Source organism: Melanerpes formicivorus, unplaced genomic scaffold (assembly GCF_026170545.1).
Source record: "Melanerpes formicivorus ecotype bairdi unplaced genomic scaffold, bMelFor1.0.p_v2 SCAF_66, whole genome shotgun sequence".
In the NCBI taxonomy this organism is placed as follows: domain Eukaryota; kingdom Metazoa; phylum Chordata; class Aves; order Piciformes; family Picidae; genus Melanerpes; species Melanerpes formicivorus.
Genome location: NW_027142418.1, coordinates 1559986 through 1586030, shown reverse-complemented (window position 1 = coordinate 1586030; position 26045 = coordinate 1559986). Strand labels below are relative to the sequence as shown.

Below are 26045 nucleotides of genomic sequence, written 5' to 3'. Positions count from 1 at the left end.
TGGGAGGTGACCATGAGCCAGCAATGTGCTCTGGTGGCCAAGAAGGCCAAAGGCAGCCTGGGCTGTGGTCAGTAGGTCAGAGAGGTTCTGCCCCTCTGCTCTGCCCTGCTGAGGCTGCATCTGGAATCTTGTGTCCAGTTCTGGGCCCCTCAGGTCAGGAAGGACCTCAGGGAACTGCTTGAGAGAGTCCAGCACAGAGCCACAAAGATGCTGCAGGCAGTGGAAGATCTTCCTCATGAGGAGAGCCTGAGGGAGCTGAGGGCTCTGTAGCTTGGAGAGGAGGAGCCTGAGGGTGACCTCACTGCTGTTGCTAAAGATGTGCAGGGTGAGTGCCCAGAGGCTGGAGCCAGGCTCTGCTGGGGGATGCCCAATGCCAGCACAAGGGGCAGTAGTGGAAGTTAAGGCAGAGGAAGCTCCATGGAAACAGGAGGAAGTTTTCCCTGTGAGGGTGACAGTGCCCTGGCACAGGCTGCCCAGGGGGGCTGTGGAGTCTCCCTCTCTGGAGATATTCAAGACCCACCTGGATGTGTTCCTGTGTGACCTGCTCTGGGTGACCCTGCTCTGGCAGGGGGCTTGGACTGGATGAGCTTTGGAGGTCCCTTCCAGCCCCTCACATTCTATGGCTCTGTGAAATGCTGGAGAGGATCTTTCCATCTGCAAGCAGTAACTCTGCAACCACAGGGAGGCAAAAGCCCTCTCTGGAATGCAGCCCAGTGGAGTCCTGTGCTGTGAGGCACTCTCACCCCCACAGGGAAAGGCATCTGCACCCTCCCATTCTCTCAGGGCAGAGGGAATGTGGCTCTCCATGGCTCTGTTTTGGAGGCATTTCCCTTGGCTCAGCTGTTGCTACCAATGTGTTTTGTAGAAGCTAAGGCACAGAGGACACTTTCATCCTCTGCACCTTTTGCTGCTGTTCCCAAATAAAGCAGGGCTTTAAACCCCACCAGGGGCAGCTTCATCCCTTGCTCAGTTGGGAAGAAGTGGTTAAACTCCAGCTCCTGCTGGCCCTCTCCATCACTTGGTGTTTCTCTGAGACTTGCTTGAATGCTTCAGTCATAGACTGGTGGCACTGAGCCACATCTCCTGTGTTCCCTGGACACAGCCAATTCCCATCTGCTTCTCATACACTGTGTGTAGACTAACCCAGCCCTGGGCCACTGGCATGTGCAGAGCATCTCACCTGAGACCAGTTCCTTACCTGGGCCAAACCCAGGGTTATTTCCCACTGGGCTGCTCTTGGCCTGTTAGATCAAGCCCAGCATCCCCAGTAGAGTTTTTCTAGCCCACATCACTACCCCAGCCCCAGCTCCAAGCAATCCAACCACCCTGCTGTGAATTTATGCACTTACCACAATCCTTGGCTGCTCCACAGAAGACTCCCTGCTCTACAAAGCTTCTTCCTCCCCTCACAGTATGCAGGCACTACAATAGAGCCCCCATCCCTCCAACTCCAGCTAAAAAAAGAAAATCCAGAGCAGATGTTAGAGTCTTTAGCCCCACCCTGATGGGAGCCTCAGCTCCAGGGAAGTCAATGTCACCATCTTCCTTGCAAAGCAGGGGCCAGGAGAGGCTCGGCACTGGGGTACAGCTGAGGGAAGCCATTCTTTGGGAGCTGGACTCCATCCTTCCAGGTTCCTTCCAACCTGAGGTGTTTCAGGATTCCCACACTGCCAGCAGTAAGGAGAAGAGCCCATGGGGGAGCCTTAGGACAAGGAGTGACACTGAGCTGTCCTGCTGCTGCCAGCCAGCTCCTCCAGCAGCATGTGCCAGGGGACATCAGTCACAGAATTGTCAGGGCTGGAAGGGACCTCAAGGATCAGCCAGTTCCAGCCCCCCTGCCATGGCCAGGGACACCTCACACTACAGCAGGTTGATCACAGCCACATCCAGCCTGGCTGCAAACACCTCCAGGCAGGAGGCTTCCACCACCTCCCTGGGCAACCTGTGCCAGTCTCTCACCACCCTCCTGGGCAACAGCTTCTTCCTGACATCCAATCTCAATCTACCCACTTGTAGTTTTGCTCCATCCCCCCCAGTCCTATCCCTCCCTGACACCCTCCAAAGTCCCTCCCCAGCTTTCTTGGAGCCCCCTTCAGATACTGGAAGGCCACAAGAAGGCCTCCCTGGGGTCTTCTCTCAGGCAGGAGCCCTGGAAGAGTGAGGCTTATCTAAAGGGCTGCAAGGCTCCAGAGCAGTCCTAGACCCTGGCTGCTGTTTATGGGGAACAAGCAAGCTGAAGAACTGTGCCTCAGAAGACAAGAGGCTCAAGGGTTTGTGCTTCAGTTTCACATCACTGTCACTGGGTGTAATTAAAGTCTGGCTTTCCTTAGCCACTTCAGAGTGAGTGTCTCTGATGCTGAGAACATTGTGGGGAGGGGGAAAGGGGAAGATACTTAAGATTTAATCTCAAAAATCTATTTTTACCCCAGAATCCTAATTCTCCCTGCTGGGACTTTCCCTTCCTGCTGGCAAGTGTGGGGGCAATGGAAAGATGAATGAAAAAATGAAAAGGAAAGGAAAAAGAAGGGGGAAGAGCAGCCAGAGCTGCAGAGAGGAAGGAGGGAGGCCAGGAATCACAGCATCTTGTTTGCTTGTAGCTGTCAGGAAGGGGTCAGGCTCCTTTCAGTGGTGTCCAGTGGCAGGGTGAGGCACAATGGGTACAGACTGGGGCCCTAGAAGTGAGGAGAAGTTTCTTTGGTGTGAGGGTGCTGGAGGCCTGGGGCTGGCTGTCCAGAGAGGTTGTGGAGTCTCCTGCTCTGCAGGCTTTCAAGGCCCACCTGGATGCATTCCTGTGTGACCTGCCCCGGGCCATCCTGCTCTGGCAGGGGGCTTGAGTCAATGATCTTGGGAGCTCCCTACTATTTAACCCCTATGATTGTGTGACAACATTATCACAGAATAGTGTGGTTTCCACCACAGGTCACAGAGTCACAGAATGTGAGGGGCTGGAAGGGACCTCCAAAGCTCATCCAGTCCAACCCCCTGCCAGAGCAGGGTCACCCAGAGCAGATCACACAGGAACAGAGGAGAAGAGAGGGAGACTCCACAACCCCCCTGGGTAGCCTGCTCCAGGGCTCTGTCACCCTCACAGGGAAATAATTCTTCCATTGAACTTCCTCTGCCTCAGCTTCCCCCACAGCCCCTTGTGCTGGCATTGGGCAGGGGGGTTGTGGAGTCTACCTCTCTGGAGATATTCAGAACCTGCTGGCATGCCTCTAACATTCTGTGATTCTGTGAAGCAGAGGAGATCCAGCTCAGAACTCTGGGTGTGCTCTTTTCTGAATGCCACCAACCTCATCAGTGTCCTCCTCTGGGTCACTTGGGAACACAACAAGAAGCCCTTGTCCTGGGGAAGAGAAGCAACTCCCCTTGTGGTTTACTTAAAGCTGCAGGTGATTCAGGCTGCCCAGGGTGATGCCACCACACAAGCCACACCTGTGGTGTCCCAAAAGGGTCCACCCAGTGGGTGGGCAAGGAAGCCAGATATTTCATCCCATAATGCCCTGCTCCCTTATAAGACATCAGTGAGGGGCCCTGCACTCTCTCTTTCTTCTCTCCCTGTTACCTGGCAATGGGGTGAGCCGCCTCGCAGCCTCTTGGGCCTGACTAGGCCCAAGGCTGGGGTGGGGAGAAAGAGCCCTGGGGGTTTTGGGTGTACCCTCAGGTGGGGGTGGGATGCTTCTGGGTATGCTTTGGGATCTCTCTTTCGTCACTGTGCTTGTGGCTCTCTGTAAAACTTCCACTGCTTTTCCATTTAAACTTTCCACCCCTTTTGCAGTCCCTTTGTCTGAGTCTCATTTTTGCCCTTGGTGGGGAGCATCAGCCTCAACCTACCACACCTTCCAACCCCTAACACCCTGTGGCCTCTGGTTCTCGGTCCGGCAGACGTTCAGCAGGTGAGCAGTCCCTCCCAAGCAAGACTCAGCCACAGGCTTTTCCACTGGTGGAGTTTTCCTTTATTTATACATATTTTTAGGCAACATATCATGAAAACTGGAGGGAGGGAAATAAAGTGGTAACATGAGGCGAGCTGCCCTGCCACACAGCATCGCAACATAGAGAGGCCTCAGAGAAGCCACGGGCTGAGCCAGACCGTCAGCTCGTGTCAGAAGGAGAGAGTGCTGCAGGGTCTTGGCGGCCCACTGCTGCCACGGGGATCCCCTTCCTCTCTGGTGCAATGCCCTGCAGCTGTGGCTGATGGGTGGGCCACTAGATGGATAAGGAACTGGCTTGATGGCCACACCCAAAGAGTGGCTGTCAATGGCTCCATGTCCCAGTGGAGGCCAGGGACAAGCAGAGTCCCTCAGGGATCAGTCCTGGGACCAGGCTTGTTCAACATCTTTGTGGGTGCCATGGACAGTGGCATTGAGTGCACCCTCAGCAAGTTTGCTGATGACCCCAAGCTGTGTGGTGCAGCAGACACGCTGGAGGGAAGGGAGGCCATCCAGAGGGACCTGCACAGGCTGGAGAGGTGGGCACAAGCCAACCTCATGAGGTTCAACAAGACCAAGGGCAGGGTCCTGCATCTGGGTCGAGGCAATCCCAGGCACAAATCCAGGCTGGGCAGGGACTGGCTGGAAAGCAGCCCTGAGGAGAGAGACTTGGGGGTGCTGGTGGACAAAAAGCTCAACATGAGATCTCAGTGTGCACTTGCAGCCCGCAAAGCCAATCAGATCCTGGGCTGCATCAAGAGAAGTGTGGCCAGCAGGGCAAGGGAGGTGATCCTCCCCCTCTACTCAGCCCTGGTGAGACCCCACCTGCAGTACTGTGTCCAGTTCTAGAGCCCCTATTACAAGAGGGATGTGGAGGTGCTGGAAGGTGTCCAGAGAAGGGCCACAAGGATGAGCAGAGGGCTGGAGCTGCTCTGCTGTGAGGACAGACTGAAGGAGTTGGGGCTGTTCAGTCTGCAGAAGAGAAGGCTCCGAGGTGACCTCATTGTGGCCTTCCAGTATCTGAAGGGGGCTACAGGAAGGCTGGGGAGGGACTGCTCAGGATCTCAGGTAGTGATAGGATTAGGGGGAATGGAATGAAGCTGGAGGTGGGGAGATTCAGGCTGGATGTGAGGAGGAAGTTCTTCCCCATGAGAGTGGTGAAGCCCTGGAATGGGTTGTCCAGGGAGGTGGTTGAGGCCTCGTCCCTTCAGGTGTTTAAACCCAGGCTGGCTGAGGCTCTGGCCAGCCTGATCTAGTGTGGGGTGTCCCTGCCCATGGCAGGGGGATTGGAACTAGCTGATCCTTGTGGTCCCTTCCAACCCTGAATGATACTATGATACTATGATCCTAGGAACCTCAAACCCATTTCTAAGCACAGGTGCCAGCATCCTCCACAAGGCAGGCACTGCCTCTCGGGCCCTTCCTCGGTCACGGTGCTCGGGCGGCGACGTCCAAGAACTGCCTCCAGAGAACAAAAACCCAACCCAGAGCAGGTCCCAATTAACTTAAAATTTACACAACCAATGGAAACAAAACAAAACAAAACAAAACAAAACGAAGCAAAGCACAGCAAAACAAAACAAAGCAAAACCAACCCAACCCAACCAAACAAAAATAAACCCCAAACCAAAAAAAGGTTTAAAGCAATGATAGAAAAATAACATCGAGGCTTAGAGCTACATTTAGATGCCAGTTCGAGAGGATTAAGCTTTGGTAGGACAGCTAGGGGAGCGTAGCACCAGGAGAGCCCAGGCTGAGGGCAGGCTTCAGTAGGCATGAGCTGTGATGAAGATGTAGATCTTGGCCAGGAAGGTGGTGTAGGTGCCCTGGCGCCACAGTTTCATCTCCACGTCCAGCAGGAAGTCCTTGGGCTCCTTGACTTGGCGCTGCAGGTAGACGATGCCGGTGTAGGAGTTGAGCCTGCGGGTGCTGAAGTAGCTCTCCTCGTTGCCCTGGGTGATGGTGAGGACGATGTTGTCGCCGGCGTAGGCGGGCGAGGGCCCGATGCGGAAGATGTGCGCCGGCACCACGATGTTGGTCTGGAAGTTGAGCTGGTAGTAGGTGATGCGCACCGGCGTGTTCTGGCAGTCCAGGTAGCTGAAGCAGCTGATCCGCTCGCAGCGCCTGCAGCGCGACACGGCGGGGCAGGGCAGCGGCAGCTCAGCCGAGGCAGCGCCGGCCGGCAGCCCTCGGCCGCCCGCCGCCCCGCCTGCCGCTACACAGCACACAGAGGCTTTGCAATGACACCACTCAGAGCGGTGCCACAGACTGCCCGCGGAGGTGGTTGTGGCTCCTCCCCTGGAGGTATTCCCGGTGAGGCTGGACAGGGCTCTGGGCAACCTGATCTAGTGGAGGATGTCCCTGCTGGCTGCAGAGGTGTCGGACTGGATGAGCTTTAGAGATCACTTCTATGATTCCATGATTCTGTGGTTCTATGATTCTATGAATCTGTGGTTCTATGATTCTGTGGTTCTATGATTCTATGGCTCTATGATTCTGTGGTTCTATGATTCTATGATTCTGTGGTTCTGTGACTCTATGGTTCTATGATTCTGTGGTTCTATGATTCTATGTTTCTATGACTCTATGGTTCTATGATTCTATGGTTCTACGGTTCTGTGATTCTATGATTCTGTGGTTCTGTGATTCTATGGTTCATGGTTCTGTGGTTCTATGGTTCTATGATTCTATGTCTTTATGATTCTGTGGTTCTATGACTCTATGATTCTTTTGTTCTATGGTTCTGTGGTTCTATGATTCTATGACTCTATGGTTCTATGATTCTATGGTTCTATGACTCTTTGGTTCTATGATTCTGTGATTCTATGATCAGGGACCTGGAGAGCTGTGTTGGGAAGCTCCACAGCAAGGCCAGATCCAGAATCATGCTGCTAGCAGCACAGGGCCTGGGAAAGGGCTCTGTGGTTCATCACCAGCAGCACAAGCCTGGGACAGTGCCCCAGGAATGAGGCACAAAAGCACTTTGAGGCAGCTAAGCCATGGGAATGGGAAGCCAGCTCCTCAGCTTACAAAGCTGCTCGGTCCTACCAGGCAGCACGAGTGTGTTTGAAGCCATAAGCAGCTCAAGATGCCCTCCCCAAGCACCAGCAGCCATGGGTGGGGAGGTGTGTATCCTGTAGCCTGGCAAGCTCATTATCCTCTGCCCCTTCAACACTTCAGCTCTGTCTGAGAAACTGCAAGCTGAATGTGCACCAGGCAGCCCCCAAGCCCCTGAGGAAGTGGTGCCTTGAGCAGCCTGCAGCCAGTGCAGTGACAGAAGCAGCACAGGCCAGCTAGGCTTTCTGCAGCTGAATCCTAAACACAGCCCTGGTAGAGCTGCAGTCAAGGCCACCTGCAGGTCCCAGAGCATCTCCTGGAGCTTTGAGCACTGAGACCTGACCACAAACCAAAGCACCACCAAACTGCCAGGGGAAGAAACCTCTTTGATGTGAGGCTGCTGGAGCCCTGGAGCTGTCCAGAGAGGCTGTGGAGGTCCTTCTCTAGAGAGCTTCCAACCCCACCTGGACGTTGTGATCCTGGGCAAGCTGCTGTGGGTGCCCCTGGTTTAGCAGGGGACCTGGACTGGCTGATCCCCAGGGGTCCCTTCCACCCCCACCACGCTGGGATGCTGTGTGCTGGAGATACTCACATGTCGGAGACCTTCCTGTAGTTGGAGGGGCACTCGAAGGACAGGCAGCGGAAGCTGCCCTGGATGTTGTAGCAGGTCTCTGCAGCTGAGCAGTTGTGGCTTCCTAGGGCACACTCATCAATATCTAACATGGACACACAGAAGGAAGAAGAGATGCTGAGGTCAGGAAGAAGCAGCAGTCACCGTTTACAGGCTGTGCTGAGCCTCTGTGTGCCTGAGGAGCAAGAGGAGCCTGGGGTCTGGCTTGGCAAGCTGAGGGCTCTTGTTGCCACCACTCAGCTGGTGTCAGCCCTGCAGGGCCTGTGGAGCAGGACTGTGAGAACCCTGGGGGACACACCTGGGCTGTGGAAGGCATGTTCAGGTGAGGTGTCTTGAGATGAGAAGGCTGAGAGGGAATCTGATCAATGTCTATCAATAGCTGAGGGGTGGGTGTCAAGTGGAGGGGGCCAAGCTCTTTTGGGTGGTGCACAGCAATAAGCCAAGGAACAACAGGTGCAAGCTTGAACATAGAAGGATTCACCTCAGCATAATGAGAAACTTCTTTATAGTGAGGGTGACAGCCCTGGCACAGGCTGCTCAGAGAGGTTGTGGAGTCTCCTGCTCTGGAGAGTTTCAAACCCCACCTGGATGTGTTTCTGTGTGATCTGCTCTGGGTGACCCTGCTCCGGTAGGGGGGTTGGACTGGATGAGCTTTTGAGGCCCCTTCCAGCCCCTAATGTACTGTGGCACTGCCAGGTTGTGCTCTGCACACAGACACTTGCTGGCATTTGGAGGGCTGGGGCAGATGCAGGGCACTCCAACTCCTGCTTTCTGTGGATCAAGATCTCCTCCCTTGAGGTCAGCAGGCAACAAGCAATGACAGCATCACTGGGCAGTGTCTGCAATGAACCAGGAGCCCACTCTGCCCTGCAAGCAGCTGGTGATGCTCTCCATGCTGTTGGATGGTCCTGCCCCTGCTTGGCAGAGTGTGGTCACTTGCAGCACCCAGCATGAGGCCAGGGCTGGGCTTTGCTGCAGGGCAGCTTTGTTTCTTCACCTGTGCTTGGCAGAGGTGGGCACACTGCTGTGGAGCCAGGTGTCCCCACTCCAGACACAGCCAGTGAAACACAAGGCTGAACCTCCAGGGAAGAATAAGACCTTACAGGAGCCTTCCAGTGCCTGGAGGGGTATACAAGAAAGCTGGGGAGAGACTTTTGACAAGGGCTTGGAGTGACAGGATGAAGGACAATGGCTTTGAGCTGGGAGGGGGGAGATTGAGAATGGAGAACTGTTGGGAGAGTTGGGGCTGTTCAGCCTGGAGAGGAGAAGGCTCAAGGGAGACCTCAGAGCAGCCTTCCAGTACCTGAAAGGGCTCCAAGGGGACTGGGGAGGGACTTTTGACAAGGGCTTGTAGAGGGACAATGGCTGTGAGCTGGAAGAGGGGAGATTGAGACTGGAGATGAGGAAGAAATTATTTCCAGTGAGGGTGGGGAGACTCTGACATAGGTTTTGCTCAGGGAGGCTGTGGCTGCCTCCTCCCTGGAGGTGTTCAAGGCCAGGCTGGTGGGAGGTGTCCCTGCCCATGGCAGGGGGTTGGCACTGGATGATCTTTAAGGTTCCTTCCAACCCAACCCATTCTATGAATCTCTGATTCTACAGTAAACAGGAGGAGGAAAAAAACAAACCCAAAGGATCCTCCACTTCCCACAGCAATAGATTCAAACTGAAGCATGTTTGGTTGCAGCCAAAGCTGAACAGTGGCCTGTGCTGCCAGTCTCCCTTGCTCCTGAGCTGGCAGAGAGGAGCTGTCAGTGACACTGGAAACTAAAAGTTCATCAACCAGGCTGACAGGAATCAGAACAAAGTCACTGGACAGCTGCAGTCGAAGGCAGTGGAATCCTGAACTTCTCAGACCCTGGGCATCCCTGCAGCAACTCTGGAAGCTCTCCACAGCTGTGCTGATTGAAGAGGGGTTTTTAATTGTCTCCTGCAAATTGTCTCCTCCTTTACAGCTTCATGGGTCAGTGGCACTCTCTGGAATCACAGTGCCATGCTTGCAGCTGGCCTGCACCATGTGAGGTGTTTCCAACCAAGCCTGGTGCTCAGATGCTGAGCTGGGGAAGTTTCTGGCTGGCAGCAGAGCATGTGGAGGGGATGTGCATGGTGCAGGCACTGCAGGCACTTAAGCACAGGGGACAGCCCCTGCTGGAAGGTGGCTACTGCTCTCAGACTCTTGTGGTCACAGTGGCTCCTTCTTCATGGACAAAGCTGTGGAGTGTCCCTGTATGCCAAGCAAACCAACCTTCTCCCAGCCTGCAGAGGGCCCTTCCCCAGCCAGAGCACACACAGCCTGTGGAGTGGAGGGACAGCCTCAGTCTGCCTGCACCTTAACCACTCACAGCCTGGTGTGCCCAAAGCTCTCCCTCAGGCACACACAAATCCCATCAGCATGAGGGGTGACCTCATTCCTGGTGATCAAGATGTGCAGGGCAGTGTGGGGAGGATGGAGCCAGGCTCTGCTCAGGAATTTCCAAGGGCAGGACAAGGGACACTGGGGGCAAGCTGGGGCAGAGGAGGCTCCATGTGAACATACAGAAAAACTTCACTGGGAGGGTGACAGAGCCCTGGAGCAGGCTGCCCAGAGAGGCTGTGGTCTCCTTTTCCGGAGACATTCAGTACCCACCTGGATGAGTTCTTGTGTGACCTGCTCTAGGTGCTCCTGCTCTGGCAGGGGGGTTGGACTGGATGAGCTTTCAAGGTCCCCCCCAACCTCTAACATGGTGTGATTCTGTGATCTGTAACCAGCCTGCACTAGCAGCCAAGAGGCCTCCTCCCTGCCCTTCTGAGGCTTGAGAAAGCTGGGCTGGCTCAGGAGAAGAATTCAGCTGTGCATGAGGGTGTGGATCCAAGCAGGGGGCAGCTACAACACAGAGCAAGCACTGCTGGCCAGCTGCAGGATGTGAGAGATGTAAGCTCCACCAGACTTAGGAAACACAGGAACTGAAGAACAACTCCTGAGAACAAGGCCACAGCTTTGAAATCTGACATCCAAATCCCTCCCTCTAATGAGAAGACAAACCCCCCCCCAAGCCTAACCACCCCCAAACAAATCATGTAAAGCTCAAAGGCACTTTATGGCCTAGAGCATAAACATGGTTACCAAAACAATCCATATGCACATACCCAAGCCATGGGCCTCAGAATGCTGAGAACCAGCTGCAACAGCAAGGCTCCAGCCTGAGCAGGAAGCCCTGGCAAAGGTCTCCCAGTCCCACTGGGTACTCCCCGGCGTCTAGACAAGGCAGGGAGGCTCTCAAGTGAAATAAATGCTAGCAGACAAAGTGTGGGGGCTGTGCAGGGCTCTGCCAGCTGTCACTGAAAGGAAACCTCCAACCCCTCCCAGCTCCCTGTGCTCCCCTGGGAGCAGAGCTGAGCTCAGACGCTGGCTTAAAAGCCTGGCAAAGGAAAAGCATCCAAGGGGAAGCAGGAGGGAATCAAAGCAAATGAAATCTCTTGCTGGTTCCCAGCAGTGCCCCTAGGTGAAAGAAAATGTCTTCCATATTGCAGTGGCAGCGATGAAAGCTCTGCCTGCACCAGCCTGGCTGGGCTGTAGAACACCTCCAGCAGCCTCTCCAAACACATCCAGATGTTAGGCCCCTGGTACATGAGCTCCAGCTCGTCTGCAGGAAGGAAGCTACACAGAATGTACCTCCAGTGTCTCCTAAGAACCTGCCAGGGGATGAGCAGCTGGACACAGAGCTTTAGGAGGAGGAGAGCAATGGCTTGAGTGCAGTGGTGAGTGGGGCTGGAACAGCTCTCCTGTGAGACCTGGGGCTGTTCAGTCTGGAGAGGAGAAGGCTGAGGGGGAACCTTATCAATATCTATCAATATCTGAGGGGTGGGTGTCAGGATGAAGGGGCCAGGCTCTGTTTGGTGGTGCCCAGTGACAGGACAAGGAACAACAGGTACCAGCTGAGACCCAGGAGGTTCCACCTCAACAGGAGGAGAAAGTTCTTTGGTGTGAGGGTGCTGGAGGCCTGGGGCAGGCTGCCCAGAGAGGTTGTGGAGTCTCCTGCTCTGGAGACTTTCAAGATTCACCTGGATGTGTTCCTGTGTGCCCTGCCCTGGGTGACCCTGCTCTGGCATGGGGGTTGATGATCCCCAGAGGTCCCTTCCAAGCCCTACCATTCTGTGACTCTGTGACTTCAGACTGCTTCTCTTTGTTTTCAGAGGGATCTCAACACACTGGCCCAGGCTGCCCAGGGAGGTGGTTGAATCCCCATCCCTGGAGGTGTTTCCAAGAGGCAGAGCTGTGGTGCTGAGGACCATGGCTTAACCCCAGCCTTGGTAGTGTTGGAGAATGGTTGGAGTGGATGAGCTTAAAGATCTTCTCCAACCAAAACCCTTCTATGACTCTCTACAATCCTGCCCAAACCTGTCACTACCAACTTGCTGAGCTCAAAACCAGACCCTGAAATGCAGCTCTAGGGTCTCCCTGGAGCCTTCTCTTCTCCAGGCTGAACAGCCCCAACTCTCTCAGCCTGTCCCCACAGGGGAGGTTCTCCAGCCCTCTGAGCATCTTTGTGGCCTCCTCTGGACCCTCTCCATCTGGTCCAGGTCCTTCCTGTGCTGGGGGCCCCATAGCTGGGCACAGCACTGCAGGTGAGGTGTCCCCAGAGCAGAGGGGCAGGATCCTCTATCTCTGGCCACATTGCTTTGGATGCAGCCCAGGCTGCCCTTGGCCTTCTGGGCTGCCAGTGTGCAGGGCTGCATGAGGAGTAAGAAAGGCAACCAGATCTTCAATCATCACCAGTCAGTGCCTCCCCTGGACATGGGGGCAGGATTTCACCTCAAAACCAAGCAGCTGTGCACCTGATGAAAGCCACCAGACACCCAGAGACCTTTGTATGCTTCTGGAGAGGAGGGTGTGTGTGTGTGTGAAGGACCCATGGCATTTACACTGACATTTGCTAACACCAACACCCTTCAGCTCAGGTGGCAGCCTTCTGGGTGTCCATCACAGCTCCCAGATTCACTCTGCCAGTTTTCTGGGGCAGGAAGCTGCAACTCCTGAGTCCCTGGATGTCCACCTCTGGCACCTCTCAGAGAACAGACCCCTCACCGCTGTGCCCAGGAACACACACAGCTCCTGCTGGAGACCCAGTGCCAGCCCTGAGGGGGGCTCCATGGAGACCATCAGCTCACACTGATGGCTGAGCTGCCCCAGCAGCTGTTCCACCATGGGATAAAGCTGACAGTGCAGAGAGCACTAATAGGCAGCTCTGTCATGTCTTGGCTTTTGAGCAGTGACGAAGGGAGCCTCGATGGAACAACCATCCTGGCTTAGCTCACTCCAAGGACTGGAGCTCCACAAGAGGCTGGCTGCAGCTCCTCAACTCCCCCTTACCTCGACAGGTTCTTCCATTTGCTGCCATGGTGTAGCCCTGCTCAGGACAGGCACACTGGTAGCTGCCAGGAACGTTGAGGCAGCGGAAGGTGCAAAGGATGCCTGCACTCTGGGTGCACTCGTCGATGTCTGGGGGAAGAACACACAGCAGCTAGCTGAGAAGGGAGGCTGCAGAGCACAGGGCAGCTCTCAGCTGAGGCACTTAGGTTCTCAGAGAAGACTGCAGCCACGGCAGTTTGGCACTGCTCCAGGCTGCTGGTGGCTCTTCTGAAGTGCTGAACACAAGGCTGCTCCCAGCGATGCTGGCTGCGGGCAGGATGGACTCATGGCAAAGAACAACTTCACAGCACACCTGAGTTTGGAGAGCCCTGCTACCTCTGCAGCTCTCCTAGGGTTGCTCTGGGGGCTTCCTTGTGCTGGGAAGCACGTGGGTTTGTTCAGCACTTCTTAAAGAGAGACCCTCAACATGTCAGTGTTGGGAACATGCAGAACAGAGGTGAACCCCTTCCGTTCCACTCTCATTCACCCACTGTGAGCAGAAGAGTGCTCCTGCTGAGTGGAGGCTTCCACTGATGCAATGTAAGGAAACATCTCTGCTAATGTTATCAGCTCTAGTCCCAGTGACACAACCACCTCCCCAGTTCTCTGGTCACACAGGTGTGTTCCACCCCAGGCAGGAGGCTTTGGCCAACAGCTGGAGGTAGCTTCTGGAACTTTTGCAGCAGGATGTAGCTCCCAATCACCCCCAGGCATCACGTGCAGCACTGGGTGCTGCTGAGAGCCAGGCAGCCCTGACTGCTGGAGGACAGCCCTGAAGTGACCCCAGAGCAGCAGCCTCACCTTTGCAGGAGTGCCCATCCTCTGCTAGCTGGAAGCCTTGCCTGCAGTAGCACTGGTAGGACCCATAAACATTGGCACACTCCTGGCTGCAGGGACCGGCGTCGCACTCGTTCACATCTGCAGCCAAAAACAAAGCCCCAGGCATCAGCACAGAGCTTCAGAGCAGCACCTCCCAGCACTCCCTGCCTCTGAGAGCAGCTACCAGGCCCTTCTGGTCAGAGGGAATGAGGATGGGCTAATGGGATCCAGGAAGAAGTTTCTGCTCCCCAGGCAGGTTGTCAGTGCAAACACAGACAGGTGCAGCAGCGGGGTTCAGACCTTAGATGTCAGCAGTGCCTGCCAGGAAGCTTGGAGGGCAAAAAACCAACCTCTGCAATTAAAAATCAGGGTTATTGCACATTCTGACAGGAACAAGTTCCATCCTTAGCAGCACTGGGCTTAGTTGTGTTCTCCTTTTCTCTCACCTGGATGGGAAGGAAAAGGTGAGTGAAGGAAAGGAAGGAAGAGCAGGAAGTGCTTGGCTCTCATCTGACACCTGGAGAGTTTGGCTGAGATCTGCAAACTGGAGCTCAGCTAAATTGTTGGCTTGCTGCATTGCTAGCTCACCTCAGCTCATTTTCTAAAGCCCCCAAGCTCACACTGCAACTTCCTGGCCTGCATTAGCAATAGTGTGGCCAGCAGGAGCAGGGAAGTCATTGTGCCCTGTGCTCAGCACTGCTTAGGCCACACCTGGAGTCCTGTGTCCAGTTCTGGGCTCCTCAGGTTAGGAAAGATGTTGAGATGCTGGAAGGTGTCCAGAGAAGGGCAACAAAGCTGGGGAGGGGTCTGGAGCACAGCCCTGTGAGGAGAGGCTGAGGGAGCTGGGGTTGCTTAGCCTGGAGAAGAGGAGGCTCAGGGGAGACCTTCTTGCTGTGTACAACTCCCTGAAGGGAGGTTGTAGGCAGGTGGGGGTTGGTCTCTTCTGCCAGGCAAGCAGCACCAGAACAAGAGGACACAGTCTCAAGCTGTGCCAGGGGAGGTTTAGGCTGGAGATGAGGAGAAAGTTCTTCACTGAGAGAGTTGTTAGCCATTGGGATGTGCTGCCCAGGGAGGTGGTGGAGTCACCATCACTGGAGGTGTTCAAGAGGGGATTGGATGTGGCACTTGAAGCCATGGTTTAGTTAGTCAGGAGGTGTTAGGTGGTAGGTTGGACTTGATGATCTCAGAGGTCTTTTCCAACCTGCTTATTGATTCTATGATTCTATGACTCTTCTGCGTGTCAGTGCTGCAAAGCTGAGCCACAGCACCATCAGGAACTGCCATGCTTTGTGCTATCTCATCAGGCTTTACAGATACCAATGCTGGGTGAAGAATGGCAGTTTCCTTCTCTCACATATTCACACACAGCCACTCCCCTTTGGCAACAACTGGGCAAAAGAGGTGGAGGTGCTTTCTGTAAATCATCTGTTTGGAATTCAGGGTCATTACGGAATGATCCTCAGCCAGTTTGCACCAAGCTGGGGGCAGTGTTGGTCTGATGGAGGGTAGGAAGGCTCTGCAAAGGGACCTGGCCAGGCTGGATGGATGGGATGAGTCCAGTGGGGTGAGGTTCAACAAGGCCACGTGCTGGGTGCTGCACTTGTGTCACAACAGCCCCATGAATGCTGCAGGCATAGGGCAGAGAGGCTGGAAACTGCCCAGCAGAGCAAGACCTAGGGGTGCAGGGCGGCAGCAGCTGAAGATGAGCCAGGCTGTGCCCAGGTGGCCAAGAAGCAATCATGTGGCTAGCAGCAACAGGGAAGTGATCTTCCCCTTCTGCTGTCACCAGGCCACTGCTGAGGCCACACCTTGAGTGCTGGGCTCAGTTTTGTGACCCTCACCCCAAGAAGGACACTGAGGAGCCAGAGCGGGTCTGGAGAAGGGCAACCAAGCCGGGGAAGGGTCTGGAGAGCAGGGCTGGGGAGGAGCAGTGAGGGAACTGGGGGTGTTTGGCCTGGAGGAGAGCAGGCTGAGGGGAGAGCTGGGGGTGTTTGGCCTGGAGGAGAGCAGGCTGAGGGGAGAGCTGGGGGTGTTTGGCCTGGAGGAGAGCAGGCTGAGGGGGGAGCTGGGGGTGCTTGGCCTGGAGGAGAGCAGGCTGAGGGGAGAGCTGGGGGTGTTTGGCCTGGAGGAGAGCAGGCTGAGGGGGGAGCTGGGGGTGTTTGGCCTGGAGGAGAGCAGGCTGAGGGGGGAGCTGGGGGTGCTTGGCCTGGAGGAGAGCAGGCTGAGGGGAGAGCCGGAGCGTGTGGTACCTTCACAGTGCTTCCCGTCGTAGGCCAGGCGGAAGCCGGAGGAGCAGCTGCAGTGGTAGGAGCCGGGGGTGTTCTCGCAGCTGTGCTGGCACAGGCGCCCGGGGTAGTTCCAGCACTCGTTGATGTCTGCAGCACAACAAGCAGGCCTTGGCCTGAAGGGTCACACCCCCAGACATGCCCTAGCCCAGACAATGGGCCTAACACCTGCCACTGTGCTAACCTGGGCACTTCCTGGGCTCCAGGTGAACAGCTACCACGTGTGATTAACATAAGCACCCCTGAATGTGCAAGCATGGGCACCTCCTGGGGTGCAGATGGCCAAGGCAAAGGTACAGCACGTGTGATTAACATAAGCACCCCTGAATGTGCAAGCATGGACACCTCCTGGGGTGCAGATGGCCAAGGCAAAGGTACAGCACGTGTGATTAACATAAGCACCCCTGAATGTGCAAGCATGGACACTTGCACCTCCAGAGGGACCTTGCCAGGCTGGACAGATGGGCAGAGTCCAACAGGATGGCATTCAACAAGCCCAAGTGCCAGGTTCTGCACATTGGCCACAACAACCCCAGGCAGAGCTACAGGCTGGGGTCAGAGTGGCTGGAGAGCTGCCAGGCAGAAAGGGATCTGGGGGTACTGGTGGAGAGCAGCTGAACATGAGCCAGCAGTGTGCCCAGGTGGCCAACAAGGCCAAGGGCATCCTGGCCTGCATCAGGAAGAGTGTGGCCAGCAGAAGCCAGGAAGTCATTGTGCCCTGTGCTCAGCACTGGTTAGGCCACACCTTGAGTCCTGTGTCCAGTTCTGGGCTCCTCAGTTTAAGGAAGATGTTGAGATGCTGGAAGGTGTCCAGAGAAGGGCAACAAAGCTGGGGAGGGGTCTGGAGCACAGCCCTGTGAGGAGAGGCTGAGGGAGCTGGGGTTGCTTAGCCTGGAGAAGAGGAGGCTCAGGGGAGACCTTCTTGCTCTCTCCAACTCCCTGAAGGGAGGTTGTAGGCAGGTGGGGGTTGGTCTCTTCTCCCAGGCAGGCAAGCAGCACCAGAACAAGAGGAGACAGTCTCAAGCTGTGCCAGGGGAGGTTTAGGCTGGAGGTGAGGAGAAAGTTCTTCCCAGCAAGAGAGATTGGCCATTGGGATGTGCTGCTCAGGGAGGTGGTGGAGTCACCATCCCTGGAGGTGTTCAAGTGGGGATTGGATGTGGCACTTAGTGCCATGGTTTAGTTGATCAGATGGTGTTGGGTGGTAGGTTGGACTTGATGATCTCAAAGGTCTTTTCCAACCTGGTTAACTCTGTATTTTGTATTCTCCTATATTCTGGGTAGCAGCTGAAGGGCCTGCTCTAGCAGACTACATCTGGGCCTTGTTCTTACCTCAAAAGAGACAAGAGCCAAATGCTGCTCAATTAGCAGCTGAAGAACCTGTCCCAACAGGCAACAACTACACCCAGGCCTTGTATCTGGACCAAGGAAGGAAGGGGAAAAGCTCCAAGAGAATTGGATCCCAGAAGAGGCTACAGCCTGGCAAGGGAGCACACAAGAGAGAGGCTCCTAGCCCTCTCTGAGCCAAGGGCAAGCTCCAGACCATGAACTGGGCATGAGAGGAGAGAGGCTCCTAGCCCTCTCTGCTCAAATGATAGCTACAGCATCTGGGAAGATACCAGGGAGAGGAGCAAGTTGTTGAGTCCCCAGCTAACCTGCCACAGAATCCCAACTGTGGGAAGCCCACAGCAGCTGTATTTCCAATTTGAATTGCTGTGTTGGCAGTGGTAGCTCTGTGCTTGAGTCATTTAGCTGTCCCTGCCTGTGCAGTGTATAACCCAGTGCTGGACAGAACGTGCAAATAAACTTTGTGGTGTTGGAAGAGAGCTCCACCCAGGATAGTAAATGATCAAATATACAAAAACATGCACTTTATTGCAGGTGTGCAGCCAGCTCAGAGACAACAGCACCACACCATGAAGGAGGACACTTAAAGAAGTGCCAGGGGCTGATCTGCAGAGCAGCAAACGCTGCCGGCTCAGGTGTGATGCTGCCTGACCTGGGGCGCAGCAGGGACACCACACAGAACTCTGCCATCAGGGCCTCTCAGGAAGAACCTTCTGGAATCCTCAGCAGGACAAATTCCTGCAGCTGCAGAAGCATCACCTCTGGAAGCACTTTGCAGAGTGACAAGCTGCAGCTAAACCAAAGCAGGGGCACCTGGTCTGGGCTCCCAGCGCCGTGGCAGAGCGCTGACAGCCGGTCTGTCGGAGCTGACCCCTTAGCTTTGGGAGGCCCTGCACTGCAGAACTTAACACTGCACACTCTGGGGGGGGCAGCTGCTGCCTGGGTGGCCAAGACTGAAGCAAGCACTCATTTTATCTCCCTCTGCCCCTCACATACCAATGCAGCTCCTGCTGAAGGCGTCGTACTGGTAGCCCGTCTTGCAGTCGCAGCGGTACGCCCCGGGCAGGTTGTGGCAGAGCTGCCCTTCACCGCAGCGGTGCACACCCGTCTGACACTCGTCTACATCTGCAGGACCAGGGAGAGCAGTTAGCTTCAGGACAGTTAGCTGACAATCCATGGGTATGAGGATTAAAAAAGGGAATTTATCATGAAGCAGCACTAGGAGCTGTTAGAGTCGTCCCCTGGACAGAACAAAGAATATCAGCTTCCCCCCCTGTGCTCCTCTGGGTCAGCTTCACACACACCAGGGGCTGGGCTGGGCTGGGCTGGGCTGGGCTGGAAGGGAATGGAATGGAATTTTTAGAATTAACCAGGTTGGAAAAGGCCTTTGAGATCATCAAGTCCAACCTCTCACCCAACACCATCTGATCAACTAAACCATGGCACCAAGTGCCTCATCCAGGCTCTTCCTAAACACCTCCAGGGATGGTGACTCCACCACCTCTCTGAGCAGCACATCCCAATGGCCAATCAATTCCAGACTGTTATTTTATAATTGTACCTCTCTCTTCTCCTCCTGCCTAATTTGCTTTCTCAACTGGGAAAAAGGGAAGAGAGGAGGCAACCTCAATCTGTTCCATTTTGGGCTTCTGGGCTCCAGGAAAAACCTTAAACCCCAACATGAGTGCAGCACCTTGGCCTGCAGGCAGATCACTGTGCTGTTGGGCCCAGCAGATGTAGCCAGAAAAGTCCATGTTCCCCAGACACAGCCAGGAGACTGGCCTGGATCAGGAAGAGTGTGGCCAGCAGGAGCAGGGAAGTCATTGTGCCCTGTGCTCAGCACTGCTTAGGCCACACCTGGAGTCCTGTGTCCAGTTCTGGGCTCCTCAGTGTAGGAAAGATGTTGACTTGCTGGAAGGTGTCCAGAGAAGGGCAACAAAGCTGGGGAGGGGTCTGGAGTACAGCCCTGTGAGGAGAGGCTGAGGGAGCTGGGGTTGCTTAGCCTGGAGAAGAGGAGGCTCAGGGGAGACCTTCTTGCTCTCTCCAACTCCCTGAAGGGAGGTTGTAGCCAGGTGGGGGTTGGTCTCTTCTCCCAGGCAGCCAGCACCAGAACAAGAGGACACAGTCTCAAGCTGTGCCAGGGGAGGTTTAGGCTGGAGTTGAGGAGAAAATTCTTCCCAGCAAGAGAGATTGGCCATTGGGATGTGCTGCCCAGGGAGGTGGTGGAGTCACCATCCCTGGAGGTGTTCAAGAGGGGATTGGATGTGGCACTTGGAGCCATGGATTAGTTGTCAGGAGGTGTTGGGTGACAGGTTGGACTTGATGATCTTTGAGATCTTTTCCAACCTTATTTATTCTATGATTCCAAGCTGGTTAATTCTGTATTCTGTAGCTCAGGCCCTCTGCTTAGAACAGAAATGTGTTTGCTCTCTGAGAGAGCAGCTGAGCAGAGCCGGAGCTTGGCCTTACCGACGCATCGCGTTCCCTCCTCGTTGGAGTGGTAGCCTCTGCTGCAGGTCAGCATGTTCCTTTGGCAGGTGTAGGACCCCACTGTATTGATGCAGTTGAATCCTGGCTTGCATGGCTCAGGGAGAGACGTGCATTCATTAATATCTGGGGGAGAAAAGGAATTGGGAGTGGTGAGAGCAGCTCTTTCTGCCTGTTTGCTTCCAGCTGTTGATTCCTCTCCTCCATTTCAGTTTGCTGTGCTGCAAAGGCAAGGCTGAGGAAGGGTCTGCTGTGGCTCCCCTTTCAAATTCAATCTGCAAGGACAGCACTGCTGAAGTTAAATTCACAGCAGGATCTGAGGACAGCTCCCTGTGGACAATGAACAGCCCCGGAGAGGCCAGGGGAGCTGGCCAGTGCTGCCGCACGTCCCAGACACACTGCTGGGCACCTACCTACACAGTTTCCCTCGGGGTCCTGTAAAAATCCATCCATGCAGCGCTGCTTCGACTCACAGTAGAAGGATCCTTCTGTGTTCTGACAGAGGAAGTTCACTTTGCAGCTGTGAGTTCCTCTCTGGCATTCATCAACATCTGCAAAGCAGATCAGAACACCCCGAGGTGACTGCTCAGCTGCCACCTTCAGCAACCTCTCAGAAAGGGGGCTGGGAAGTGTTATTTAAAGTGGGCATTGCCCACGGGAGACCTGAGCCTGAGGTGTGAGCCTGAGGTGATGCCTTGGACATCCAAAGGCTTTGGAATTTGTCAGGTTCTGCAGCAAATCTGATTCAGGCCCCCAGAGCATCTCTGGTAAACCACAAGTACTGAGACATCTGCAGGCTTAGAACCCTGAGGAGCCAAATCAGACCCAGGGCTGAGGTACACTGAGGTACACTGAATCATAGAATCAACCAGGCTGAAAAAGACCTCAGAGATCATCAAGTCCAACCTGTCACCCAACACCTCCTGACAACTAAACCATGGCTCCAAGTACCACATCCAGTCCCCTCTTAAACACCTCCAGGGATGGGGACTCCACCACCTGGTCTAGCGGTCATGGAGGTGTTGGGTAGAAGGTTGGACTGGGTGATTTTAAAGGGCTTTTCCAACCTTTATGATGTGTGACAGCTGGCCATAAAGTGAGCTTTCTGACCACTTCTGCTTCATAACCTTCTGTGTTCAGAGCTCAGTCCTCTCAGGCACCTCTCCCTCCTGCTCTGGAAGGCAGGACCTGTGTCGAGGTTGGACTCGATGATCCTCGAGGTCTCTTCCAACCTTAGTTATACTGTAAGACTGTGATATTGTCTCATGGACACCCCTGTGCTGCAGAGCAGCTTCTGCTGTGCTGAGACTCCCAAGGTCAGCTCCTCCATTAGACCTCTCTGTGCACCAAGAAGGGGAAGATGAAGAAGAACTTCTCAACCCCATGGCTCCTTCAAGTGTAAATAAATGCAGAGAGAGCTCCCAAACACAGGAAGGACCAGACCCAGTCAGAGCAAGGTCTGTTCAGGCTGTGGTCCAGTGTCCATCAGCCCCTTCAGAGCTGGGCAGAGGAGTGTGACAGGAAGTCCCCCATCAGTGAGATCTCCCTCACAGCTTCAAGACAAGGCAAACCCTAACTCAGAAGGTTTCACCCACTTTCCAAGCTACAGCCATCACTGGAAACCATTTCAAAGGAGAGAGTGGCAGAGCCAGGTGGGGCTTGGTCTCTTCTCCCAAGTGAAAGGACAAGAGGAAATGGCCTCAAATTGCACCAGGGGAGGTTTAGGTTGGACAGGAGGAACAATTTCTACCCCAAAAGGGTTGTCAAGGCCTGACCCAGGCTGCCCAGGGCAGTGGTGGAGTCCCCATCCCTGAAGGGGCTTGAAAGCTGTGGAGGTGTGGTGCTGAGGGCCATGCTTTAGTGGAGACCTGGCAGTGCTGGGTTAAGGCTGGCCTTGATTCTCAAGGCCATTTCTCTGACTGCATGCAGAGATGTGGCCTGGGAAGCCAAAGACCTCCCTGAGGATCAGCTTTTCTTCAGTCACAAGCCTGCCATCACAGACCAGCACTGAAGGAAGGCTTGGCAGGCCCTTTCCTTCCCGCTTTGGTACCAGCAGCAGCTGAACAACACTTGTCTTACCTACACATTCTCCATCCTTCAGCTCAAAGCCTGGCTGGCAGCTCAGCTCCTGGACACACCTGAACGACCCCAGAGTGTTGAGGCAGTGCTCTCTCCGCTGGCAGCTGTGGCTCTCTGCCACACACTCGTTCACATCTGCAAGGGACAAGCAAGTCAGTGCCTCCTATTCAGCAAGCCACCCTCCTGCCCTGCTGCAAGGAGCCTGTGGTAGCTTCAGGCTGTGCCTGCAACATTTTTCCACAGATCTTGAACAGAAAGTAGTAGAATGTAAATGAATTACCATTGGGTGTAAAAGGGAAAATGATGATAAGGGAGAATGATGTTATCTGTGAGGAGAGGCTGAGGGAGCTGGGGGTGTTTAGCCTGGAGAAGAGGAGGCTCAGGGGCGACCTTATTGCTCTCTACAACTACAAGAGGACACAGTCTCAAGCTCATGTTTAAGGTTTAGGCTGGAGCTGAGGAGAAAATTCTTCCCAGAAGGAGTCATTGGCCACTGGAATGTGCTGCCCAGGAAGTGGTGGAGTCTCCATCCCTGGAGGTGTTCAAGAGGGGACTGGATGTGGCACTTGGAGCCATGATTTAGTTGTCAGGAGATGTTGGGTATTAGATTGGACTTGATGATCTCTGAGGCCTTTTCCAGCCTTATTGATTCTATGATGCTAGGATTCTATGATTCTATCTCCATCTGATACCAGGCCAGCTGCCAGTCCACCAAAGCTCCCTTTTCACTGTACTAACCAGACCTGCCCCATTCTGCTCATCTTGCTGGCAGATTCCTAAAGGCTCCTGCCACAGAAGGAGCTCTCAGAAGACATGAAGCATCTCTCTCCTGAATTCCCACCTACCCATGTCACAAACCAGTCCCTTAGCATCACTGTGAGAGTGGGAAAAGGCATCTTTGGGAATGTGGTCCCAGTTTGAGCTCCTGCAGTGGCTCTGTTCAGCCCAGCCTGTACCTGGCATCATTTTGCTCTCCCTTATGGCATGAGGCAGAGGGCAGCGATGACTCAAATATGGTTTTACATACAGGACAATTCCATCTCCTTTTGGTCTCCCTGCTGATTAGCCACAGACACCAGAGGGTCCAGAACTTGCCTCACTTCATCCTGGCCACCAACTCAACAAGGCAGGAAGATGCTTGACGAGGAAAAAGCTGAGTTAGGCTTTCGGCCTGGCACAAAGCTAATGCCCAGCCCCGGATTAGCTGCGCTCTGCACCCACCGCAAGCAAGGCCGAGGCAGGGCAAGATTGGTTTCTCACAAGAGAGGAGTAAGAGGGAAAATAATCCAGGAACACATTAAAAACAAGTGCTGCAGTGAACTGTTGAGAAAGCCACAAGGTCTGTGTGTGTGGCCACAGCATTCCTCTCTGTGTGTCAGTGACAAGCAGAGGGAAACGTTGTCGTGCCAGAGCTCTCTTCTTTTACCCTGCAACTGTTGTTGAAAGCAGCAGCAGCACACAGAGGATCCCTGGGCACAGCTGCTGGAGCCAAGGAGCTGACATTTTTGCACACCAATCCCAACATTTACCTGCTGCTGGCTTTTTCACTAGGGAACTTCAACATTAAAGCTTCATTTTGGCCCTCATTTCATAAAAGCATGGAAACACATCCTGCCCTTTGTCCTGTGGGTGAAGTTTCCCCGGCTTCTTCCCCTCACCTTCCCCTGCTTCTTCCCCTCACTTTCCCCTGCTTCTTCCCCTCACTCTCCCCTGGTTCTTCACCTCACCTTACCCTGGTTCTTCACCTCACCTTACCCTGATTCTTCCCCTCACTTTCTCCTGGCTCTTCCCCTCACCTTCCCCTGGCTCTTCCCCTCACCTTCCCCTGGCTCTTCCCCTCACCTTCCCCTGGCTCTTCCCCTCACCTTCCCCTGGTTCTTCCCTTCACTTGCTCCTGGTTCTTTCACTTGCTCCTGGTTCTTCCCCTCACTTCCCCCTGCTTCTTCCCCTCACTCTCCCCTGGTTCTTCACCTCACCTTACCCTGGTTCTTCACCTCACCTTACCCTGATTCTTCCCCTCACTTTCTCCTGGTTCTTCCCCTCACCTTCCCGTGGTTCTTCCCCTCACTTTCTCCTGGTTCTTCCCCTCACTTTCTCCTGGTTCTTCCCCTCACCTTCCCCTGGTTCTTCCCCTCACCTTTCCCTGGTTCTTCACCTCACTCTCCCCTAGTTCTTCCCTTCACCTTCCCCTGATTCTTCCCTTCACTTTCTCCTGCTTCTTCCCCTCACTCTCCCCTGGTTCTTCACCTCACCTTCCCCTGATTCTTCCCTTCACTTGCTCCTGGTTCTTTCACTTGATCCTGGTTCTTTCCCTCACCTTCCCCTGATTCTTCCCCTAACTTTCTCCTGGTTCTTCCCCTCACTTTCCCCTGGTTCTTCCCCTCACTCTCCCCTGATTCTTCCCCTCACTTTCTCCTGGTTCACAGGATCACAGATTTAACCAGGTTGGAAAAGACCTTCAAGATCATCAAGTCCAACCTATCACCCAACACCATCTAATCAACTAAACCATGGCACTAATTGCCTCCTCCAGTCTTATTTTAAACACCTCCAGTGATGGTGACTCTACCACCTCCCTGGGCAGCACATTTCAATGGCCAGTTGCTCTTTCTGTGAAGAATTTCTTCCTAACATCCAGCCTAAACTGCAAAATTGTTTTAGAATCATAAAATTGTTGGGGTTGGAAGGGACCCCAAGGATCACCCAGTTCCAACCCCCCTGCCATGGGCAGGGACACCTCACACTACAGCAGGTTACTCAGAGCCACATCCAGCCTGGCCTTAAAAACTCCCAGGGATGAGGCTTCTAGCACCTCCCTGGGCAACCTGTGCCAGTGTCTCACCACCCCCATGGTGAAGAAATTCTTCCTCACATCCAATCTGAATCTACCCATTTCTATTGTTTTTTTCATTCCCCCTAGTGCTATCATTACCTGACACCCTCAAAGTCCCTCACCTGCCCCATTTTCCCCTCAAATCCCAGAGCACCTGGGCTCTGGTGGAGTCTCCTCCCACCCCAGGTGTGGCCACTTGGCCCTCCCCGCCCACTCCCCTTTTTAATTCCCCCCATGGAAGGCAGCAGCCCTAAGCTGAGCCCATCTGGGCTGAGGATCCTCCTCTCATCCCTGGTGAGTGCCCCTGGTGCACACTGGGTGATGGTGGTGGTGACAACAAAGGCCGGGGGGCCTGGTGGCCCCCCGGTTAGGTAGGAAGACAATTGACAACCACTCCAATATCCTCCACGGGTGCTGGCTGGGTATCCTTGCTGGGGCTGAGTTCCTCTGTGTGGTATGTTGGCTGGTGAGGGTCTTGCCCCTGGCTCTGGTATGGGTACAAAAATGGTGGTGGTGGAGCAGGAGCTGTTTAGTCATATGGCATTATGCTAATTACACTGTTGTTACCTGGAGGCCCCTTGAGTCTGCTCTCATCGTTCAGTAAATACAGAACACAGAATTAACACAGACTGGATGATCTCCAGAGGTCCCTTCCCTGCCAATCTGTGATGCAGTGAACACACACACACAAATCACACATCACCTGCTTCCACACAGAAATGACAAAGAGATGCTTCCCCTCACCTTCCCCCCCTGCTGCCGCTTCCCCTCGCCTTCCCCCCCCTGCTGCCGCTTCCCCTCGCCTTCCCCCCCTGCTGCCGCTTCCCCTCGCCTTCCCCCCCTGCTGCCGCTTCCCCTCGCCTTCCCCCCCTGCTGCCGCTTCCCCTCGCCTTCCCCCCCTGCTGCCGCTTCCCCTCGCCTTCCCCCCCTGCTGCCGCTTCCCCTCGCCTTCCCCCCCTGCTGCCGCTTCCCCTCACCTTCCCCCCCCTGCTGCCGCTTCCCCTCACCTTCCCCCCCCTGCTGCCGCTTCCCCTCGCCTTCCCCCCCTGCTGCCGCTTCCCCTCGCCTTCCCCCCCTGCTGCCGCTTCCCCTCACCTTCCCCCCCCTGCTGCCGCTTCCCCTCACCTTCCCCCCCCCTGCTGCCGCTTCCCCTCGCCTTCCCCCCCCTGCTGCCGCTTCCCCTCACCTTCCC

The 26045-nt window shown here is 54.9% G+C and overlaps 1 protein-coding gene across 2 annotated transcripts in view; it reads right to left on the bottom strand.

The window, feature by feature from the left end:
- Positions 1–5426: 5426 nt before the first annotated feature.
- FBLN2 (fibulin 2) overlaps positions 5427–26045 on the bottom strand; it is a 93270-nt gene continuing 72651 nt past the window's right edge. For both annotated transcript variants that reach the window (XM_068162613.1, XM_068162612.1), the window contains exons 9-17: positions 22021–22155; positions 20355–20492; positions 19924–20067; positions 18451–18579; positions 16075–16200; positions 13808–13924; positions 12968–13096; positions 7582–7705; positions 5427–6056 (exon numbers count right to left, since the gene is read on the bottom strand). In XM_068162613.1, the coding sequence (XP_068018714.1) occupies positions 5699–6056; positions 7582–7705; positions 12968–13096; positions 13808–13924; positions 16075–16200; positions 18451–18579; positions 19924–20067; positions 20355–20492; positions 22021–22155 (1400 nt within the window). In that variant the 3' untranslated portion in view covers positions 5427–5698. The remainder of the gene's footprint in view (positions 6057–7581; positions 7706–12967; positions 13097–13807; positions 13925–16074; positions 16201–18450; positions 18580–19923; positions 20068–20354; positions 20493–22020; positions 22156–26045) is intronic.